Source organism: Silurus meridionalis, chromosome 24 (genome assembly GCF_014805685.1).
Source record: "Silurus meridionalis isolate SWU-2019-XX chromosome 24, ASM1480568v1, whole genome shotgun sequence".
Taxonomy (NCBI): Eukaryota; Metazoa; Chordata; class Actinopteri; order Siluriformes; family Siluridae; genus Silurus; species Silurus meridionalis.
The window spans coordinates 546,961-555,196 of record NC_060907.1 but is presented as its reverse complement, the minus strand read 5'-3'; the positions used below and the strand labels follow the sequence as shown (position 1 = coordinate 555,196).

General features: G+C 41.1%; 1 protein-coding gene and 1 long non-coding RNA gene across 3 annotated transcripts in view; one reads left to right on the top strand and one right to left on the bottom strand.

The window, feature by feature from the left end:
* LOC124378540 overlaps nt 1-8,236 on the bottom strand; it is a 37,366-nt gene that overhangs the window by 11,592 nt on the left and 17,538 nt on the right. The window contains exons 16-24 of the mRNA XM_046838255.1: nt 6,513-6,622; nt 6,111-6,287; nt 5,352-5,380; nt 5,098-5,195; nt 4,285-4,307; nt 4,164-4,185; nt 3,987-4,014; nt 2,243-2,327; nt 216-362 (exon numbers count right to left, since the gene is read on the bottom strand). Of these exons, the coding sequence (XP_046694211.1) occupies nt 216-362; nt 2,243-2,327; nt 3,987-4,014; nt 4,164-4,185; nt 4,285-4,307; nt 5,098-5,195; nt 5,352-5,380; nt 6,111-6,287; nt 6,513-6,622 (719 nt within the window). The remainder of the gene's footprint in view (nt 1-215; nt 363-2,242; nt 2,328-3,986; nt 4,015-4,163; nt 4,186-4,284; nt 4,308-5,097; nt 5,196-5,351; nt 5,381-6,110; nt 6,288-6,512; nt 6,623-8,236) is intronic.
* Nucleotides 6,832-8,121, top strand: LOC124378545. Of its 2 annotated transcripts, none has more exons than XR_006924270.1 (2): nt 6,832-7,279; nt 7,505-8,121. It is a non-coding gene; the product is annotated as an uncharacterized LOC124378545 (long non-coding RNA). The 2 variants fall into 2 exon arrangements; XR_006924269.1 differs by having other exon boundaries at nt 6,832-7,315.

Below are 8,236 nucleotides of genomic sequence, written 5' to 3'. Positions count from 1 at the left end.
TAATGTGTTCAGAAGCTCCAAATATCGCTGTTTGTCTGTCTATCCATCTGTCTTTCTGTTTCTCTATCCATCTGTCTCTCTGTCTAACATTTGTTTGTTTCTCCATCAAGTTGTCTATCCATTTGTCTGTCCATCTGTTCGTCCATCTTTCTATCTAATCTGGTTGTCAGTGTGCGTGACTGTTTTGTTGTATGAGTTTGTGTTGTTTGTTGTACCTTGTTGGTAAACAGATCGAGGGCGGGGCCGAGGGTGGGGCTGACTTCCATTAGAAAGATTTTCCATGTCTCTTTAGACACAACCTCGTTACCATAGAGATAACATGACAACAGCGTCACCAGATCTTCAGCAGATATATCAGTTACCTACACACACATATACACACAAACAAATAAACACACATGTGCACACACACACAAACACAGAAAAATCATATTCCTGAACACATAAGCTTTCATATTTGACAAAGTTTGTGTGTGTGTGTGTGTGTGTGTGTGTGTGTGTGTGTGTGTGTGTTGTGATGACAAGCTTTAGATCCCCACACAAATATGATCACAAGAGCCAGCAGAGTGCTGAACAAAAAGCGCCAGTTCAGCACTATGGTAGGGTGGCGACATAACAAGGCAAGGCTGGAGGTGAATTATGAGAGCAGCAAAAAGCATATAAAATACACCAAGGACACTACAGAGAGGAGTCTGCTTGGCAAGAGACGAATATTTTCTTCTCTCTGTTTTTAGGTGATGACAGCAACAGCAGAGATGGCCCTCCACACTTTCACATTATGACTCGAATCGTGAAAGACATTCCCTGATCACGTGGCCACTTGGACCTCACCTCGCCAACACAGATCATGAGCATATAAGCCTTAGCCTCCCGATCCAAAGCACTGTAGCACACCCAAAGTGCTGCACTCTCTCTTCCACCTATGGGCCGACACCTCCACATGTATGCTCCCACTCATATATCACACTAACTACAAGCACTACACTCACTCTTTTTCACATAACCTTTTTTATAAACACACCCACTGAACTCTTTAATTCTGTGTTCCATGTTTGTATTCAGCACATTGCTGACACATGGCACTACACTGGTCAAAAACACAGGTTGTAGAACAAAGACCAGAAAATCTCCAAGCCATCCCAAATCATGGAGAAAGTCCTTAAACATCTCTTAAAGACTAACCTCCAGCTGCAAGGGGTCACTCAGGAGATAGCAAGAAGTCTGCATGCCAACACTCATTAACTTTGGGAACTAAGCCCTGCCTAGGAAGCACAAAATCTCTTGACAACAATGACGACGGCAGATAAAGTGAAGACATCTCTACACACAAAACATGGCTGGGCGCAGTTTATCAGCCCTTGTCCTACTGGGGAAGCCGAGTAAGCTTATTACAGCCTCCCCTAGAAAAGAATTTGTTCTACTCCTAATCCCAGCATCACCAAGCAGACACAGGCTTTGAAAAAGTCATGCCAGTGAACAACTGCATGCAGCAACCAGGTAAGAGAAACATTACTTCGATATACCACATAAACCTACTACTATTCCCATAGAATCTCCAGAGTGCACCTTGGTCCAGAAGGGTGAGGATCAAAACCCCACACAATGGCAAGAAGTTGCAGAGCTGGTGGTATATAGGGTCCCTGAGGCCCGTCAGATAGCTATAGAGGAGGATGTAAACAAAATGCTACGGGACGGAATTATTGAGGAATCAACCAGCCCCGTCCAGCCCCATCGTGGTGGTGCTGAATCTGCTGTGCAAAAATTTCCTTAAGCCCAACAGGTCCCAGAGTTTGATTGCTACTTACTCTCTAGGGTAGACAGCCTGGTGGAGCACCTGGGGAACACCAGATTCATCTCAAACCAAATTTAGCACCACCAGCAGGCACTGGTGGTATTGGGAATTTCCCTTTGGCCTCCATGGAGTGCCATCCACCTTCCAATCGCTTATGGACATTGTCCTGCATTCACATCATTAATGCCCACCAATATATGCAGCAGGAAACTGATGGCGATGGTTACTGTGATGATTAGCCTCAGACCCCCATACAAAGAAGGCATGCTCCGAACAGAACAGCGGCAGGGTGCTGAACGAACAGTTACAGGTCACCATAGTTAGGGAAAGCCCCAGAGCGCACGGTAGAGGTGTGTTTGTGTGGGTGCGTGTGTGTGTGTGTGTGTGTGTGGGTGTGTTTGTGTGTGTGTGTGGGTGTGTTTGTGTGTGTGTGTGGGTGTGTGTGTATACCTGGGCACATGCGTATTGTGTAATATTGAAGCTACAGAGTTGACTCCCGTTATGTGGTGTTTTCAGGTAGTCCAGCAGAGCATCACTTCAACACAAAGTAAAATACAATTACTGTAGAATGTACACACACACACACACACACACAAGCTTAAGTATGTTATTTCTCTATCTAACTTTCTGTCTGCTTAGCTGATGTATCAGTTTATGATGGTCAGAAGTGTTATCTACAGTAGATGTCTCTGCCTATTTGCTTAACTACAGTCGTGTGAAAAAGAAAGTACACCCTCTTTGGGTTATGTGTATCAGGACATAATAAACATTATCTGGTAATCCAACCTCAGATACATAACAATACATGGCTCATTACAGTGTCATTATTAATTTTTTAAAATTGACAAAATTAAGAATCCATGTATGAAAAACTAAGTACACCTCATGTTGATTCAGCAGCTTGTAGAACCAACTTCAGCTGAGGTAACTTATGGTACTGGTGTTTTGTTTGACTTAATCAGCTCCACAAATCGCTGTGGATCAATTCTGGCTCATTCTTCTTTACATTGTTGCTTCAGTACATTGAGGTTTGGCTGGGATAAAGCAACACCTTTATTTCGTCCTCTTTCAGCCGTTCTCTTTTTGATTTGCTGCTGTGTTTGGGACTATTGTTCTGTTTGCATGTCCCAGCTTTTGCCAAGCTTCAGCTGTCAGACAAATAGCCATGCATATGACTCTAGAATAGTTTGGTGTACTGAGGATTTGATGGTTGACTCCATGACTGTAAGGTGCCCAGGTCCTTTGGCTGCAGAACAAGCGCAAATCATCACCTCTCCACCACCATGCTGCACACTGAGAATCACTGCAAATCACTGCAATATCACAAAACATCTTTACTTTGGTCTCATCTATGCAATAGACCAGAAGTTGTGTGGTTTGTTCAGATGCAACTTTGCAAATCTTAGATGTGCTGCCATAACAAATAAGCTTTCTTCTTCCAATCCTTCAAAATAAACCACACTTGGTGTCTTTTTTCTAATTGTACAGTTATGAACATTTAGTTGTTGTTTTTGTGCAATTTCTCTGAGCATTGCATGGTCTGGATTTCGGGGTGAATTTGCTGAGGCATTCTCCTGGGGAGATTGGCAACTTTCTTAAATGTTTTACACTTTTGAATAATCTTACCCACTGGGGAATGGTGGACTTTTTGGAAATGACCTTATAACCCTTCCAAGATTAATGGGCAACAACATTTGCTTCTTTGCTGATGTTTACCCACTTTAAGTTTATTTTTGTAAAATGAATAATGACATGATGTAATATCATATGTTGCTCTTCATCTGAAGTTGAATGTACCTCATTCCAAGACCTGATAAAGACTTTATTACTGGCAAGCCAGCCAGGAGCTCAGTGGGTCAGTAAAGGTCCAAAAAAAGGTCTGCCATTCAGGCTAAGGTGCTGCCACATAATAAAAGGTAGGCAGATGGCTGTTATATTATAAAGTCTGTGTTATTTAGTCTGTGGCCTGAAGGGGAAGTTGCCCCGTGTGAATGGGGCCAAGTCATAATCACTGATGTTTATTATGATGTTTATTATGTCCTCATATGTCAAACCTAAGAACTCAAAGAGGATGTACTTTCTTTTTCACTTGACTTTTTCACATAATACTTTTTCCACCATTTACTTGATAATTCATGGTGATTCAGTGAGTCACAGGAAACCAGAGGCGTCTTATTAAAGTAAAGCTAATTACCTGTTCACACCATCACACACTGCAGACCCTGAAAGAGACAGAGTAAGATAGACAGAGACAGACAGAGAAAGTGAGTAAAAGAGACAAAGGAAGGTGATGATAAATCTTCTCATCATCTAAATGAAATTTCATGAAAGAGTAAATTGTGCTGAAGCTCAGAGAGAGGGAGACTCTGACCGTTGATGGCCGTGGTGTTGCACTGTGGGGAAGAACATAAGCATGAGTTTATATCATTTACAACAGTTCTCATAGAACTGGAAAAAAAAATCATTTAATAAGACAAAGCACACAGTCTCACCGTGCCACTGTAGGAGCGACAATCTGAGGAGACATAGAGAGAGAGAGAGAGAGAGAGCAAGAGAGAGAGAGAGAGAGAGCAAGAGAGAGAGAGAGAGAGAGAGAGAGAGAGAGAGAGAGAGCAAGAGAGAGAGAGAGAGAGAGAGAGAGAGAGAGAGAGAGAGAGAGAGAGAGAGAGAATGAATGAATGAATACAGGTCATGATATAATTAAACAGAAATAGCAGACACAGTGAGCAGTAATATGTCTGTGTGTAAGCTGTAGGAGATGTGGAGAAGGTCTGTGCTGATGTTTGTTAGAGATCATTAGAATTACCTTCATACACAATAACATGATGATGTTACTGTTCCCTCTGACTGCACAGAGTGTTTTATTCCTCTTACACCACAGTCATTTACCAACTATTCATTTTTATTGTCTATAAATGCTATAAATGCTTGTTCCTACAACAGCATCCCTCCATTCTCTCTATTCTCTATTCTCTTTCAGTTCATCATGTTAGTGAGTAACAGTAATAAAGTGTAAACTCCTCTGTCCTTAAAACGTCACAACACTCGGTTACAGCGTTATCTCAGCATTACTGTTACACAGCACTCACACTGGAGACTCCTTCATACACATTACACATTTCTCCTTCACTCTGATCAGTAGAGGGTGCACTGTACATGTCCCTGCCAATGAGCCGTAACCATGGAAACAATAGTGTTAGTATGAAACACTATCTCTGAGAGACTACTGTAAGAGCTGCTGTATCACCTCCTGAACAATCAGAGTGCAGATTTAAGCAGTGTTGTGGTGTAAATGTGTAACAGACCTGATGGTGTGGTCTTCATCAGGTTATCAATGCTAATCAGGATCACAGCTTCTTCCTCTTTGTTTGCAAACAGAGAAGCAAAGTGGAGCCAAGAGAACCTGAGAGTAAACACACACACACACACACACACACACACACACACACACACACACAGATTAACGTTAACACTTTTCAATCCCAAGACTTTATCCTGAAACCTCTTCACACTGTCATGCTGATTCAGGGTGTGATGCAGATGTTTGGACTGGACTTACATTTCCTGATAGATCAAACAGTTGTTTATCTGAAACACACAACAGAGCAGACAGGATCGTCATGAGAAAATGTTATCAATTACATACGTGATACAGAATATTATAGATATTTTCATGTTATTATTCATTTGTGTAGGAATTTATGATTAATATCTAATCTCATGAAACTTCATCAGATACCATCATCACATCATCTTCTAAAAATTGAAACTGGACTGGTCTTAATTAAACTAATTAAGTTGAATGATTCAGTAAAAAGATTAGTGCAGGTACCAGTAATGTGTATGTTGTAAATATGTATGTATACATACTTAATCACATATACATTACACAGTGAAATTCTTTCTTCACCTATCCCCTGGAGCACAGAGATTTAAGGGCCTTGCTCAAGGGCCCAAGAGTAGCAGCTTGGCAATACCGGGGCTTGAACCCCCAACCTTCTGATCAGTAAACCAGCACCTTAACCACTAAGCTCCCACAACCCCATACATACATGTATGTATGTATGTGTGTATGTATGTATGTATGGATGTGTATGTATGTATGTATGGATGGATGGATGGATGGATGGATGGATGGATGGATGGTTGGATGGATGGATGGATGGATGGATGGTTGGATGGATGGATGGATGGTTGGATAGATGGATGAATGTATCTATGCTGATAGGAAAGCTAGCTGATATCAGGTAAACCCTACAGTGATGCCACTCTATAATCAGGATGAGTTCAATACTCAATAATACAGAACAATCAGAACCGTGTCCATCTCTGAGATGAGGAAGATGAGCTGAGGAAGATTCTGCCTCATCGTCAGTGATGTCAGCATGTTGCTGAACGTGATGTCAATCAGCTGCTTTTTAGCTGGAAGTTGAGGCAGGTCTTCAACGATGATCTCAGAGACTTGTTTTAGAGTGAGGGTGCTGAAAGCCTCCAGCTGGATGAGACATGATTTAAATAAGTAAGTATGATGAAAAGTAGGCAGAGGAACATCTGATTGTTGCTAAATAAACAATTATAAGGAACTACCTTATACATTCTTTTATTTAACCTTATTACTGCTTTATCTGTGTGAAGCTGCTTTGAGACAATGGCCATTTTAAAAAGCTTTATACAAATCAAATTAAACACAACAGAATTGCTGCTGATCTTCTGTACTTACAGCATCAAACTCAGGATTTAGTAGGTACATCTCCTGCACTGTAGCAAACTGAGAGAATCCACCAAGGTTCATCTGGATCCACTCCAGACTGCTGTTACTCATACAGCCACCTGCAGGAGGCCACACTGAGTCACTTCACATTCACATGACCATTATGCTGAAGATTATGATCTTAATTTTCCTCCTTCTTTTAGACTTTTAGAACTTTTTTCTTTCACATTTTCACATTCCTGTCATTAGGCAGAAGCCCTTATCTAGAGCAACGTTCATCTATCAGATATTTTTTACACCTGAGTAGGTGAAGATTAAAGGACTTTCATTTAGTGCAGAGGAGAAACATGGCTGCTTCAGGATTTCAACTCACAACCTTAATATCAGAAGTCCAGCATCTTAAGCACTGAGCTTTCACTACCCTGAAGAGGATGTTGAAACAGAACAGAAAGGAAGCTTTTTCATGCATCACGTCTAAACCATACCTCACTTCTTCTAACAATTGTTACACTAAAATGCTGTCCTGCTTCATTCCAGCACTGGCTCTCTTGCGAATGTGACTGGTTGAATGTCTTTAAAATGAAGACAAATAGGCATGCATAAATAATGGGTGCATTTTAAATCTGAAGACACGCCCCCTGCTGTGGAGTTGCGCTTTGACATTGAGCACACCTGTGCCACGTGATTATGTCGGCGTGTTTGTGGCTTTATAAAAAGCACAGTTGAGTGGGACGCTTTGATTCCTTTCTTATCTGTAGGTTGGGTGGCTAGAAAAGGTATTTATTCTTCTACTGTCCTGGTGCTTTCCCCTGGTGAGTCGTGTGTTTTATTTTATTAGTTGCTAATCATGGTCTGAATGTGTTTGTAGGGAGGGGTGCATGAACGCAGGTAGCATAAAGTGATAATAGTTTAACCCCGTTTGTGAGGTAATAACTTTATTGTGGGTTATTTTGGGGAAGGGGGAAACTGTTTGAAATGTTTTGTTTGTTTGTTTCTTTTAGGTGCGGCCAAAGAGCGCTAGCTGCTGTTTCCTGCTGTTTAGCTGCTGTTTTGTATATGTTTTGTATATGCTTGTACACACTGATTCATAAACCCTGAATTAGCTTGTTGGGTTACAGGTTGGACCAAGTGGACGTCGCAGCTGTAAACCGCTGGATTACTGAGTGTTTTAAAAGATTATCCTGCGCAGCGGTTCTGTGCTATGTGTGAGTAAGGACTTGGATATGTATCTCCTGTGCAGGTGTATTACATTAACACGCTTGGTATTTTTGCTCCGTGAGCCGCTTGGACGCTTTTTAAATATTAATCGGGAGTTAATTGTTTTTCTCTTTGTAACATGTGTATAAGTGTAAGTACTATTTCCACATGTAACTATCTGAGCTGTGATTTTTGAGACTTAAACAGAAGGGGAGTTTGTTTGTGTGTTTCGGGTTTATTTTTGGTTTATTCTTGTTTTTTAAGAATTATGCACTGATTTGCGGTGTGCTCTGTCCCTTCTGTTACAGAGAGGATGTAATCTAGTCTCTCTGGTTGTGGGTAAATAACTGGTAAGCTGTAAATGGTATTTTAAAATATTTAAGCATTCTTTTGTTTAATAAATTTGTACTATTTGTGTAAAGTCACGTATCTGTCTTTAATCCCATCCGAACCAGCAGGGTCCTTCATATTTTTTGGTTTAATTATTCTTTTGGGTTCAATCTCTTTTCCTGGGTGAATAAATAACCCAGGTGGCG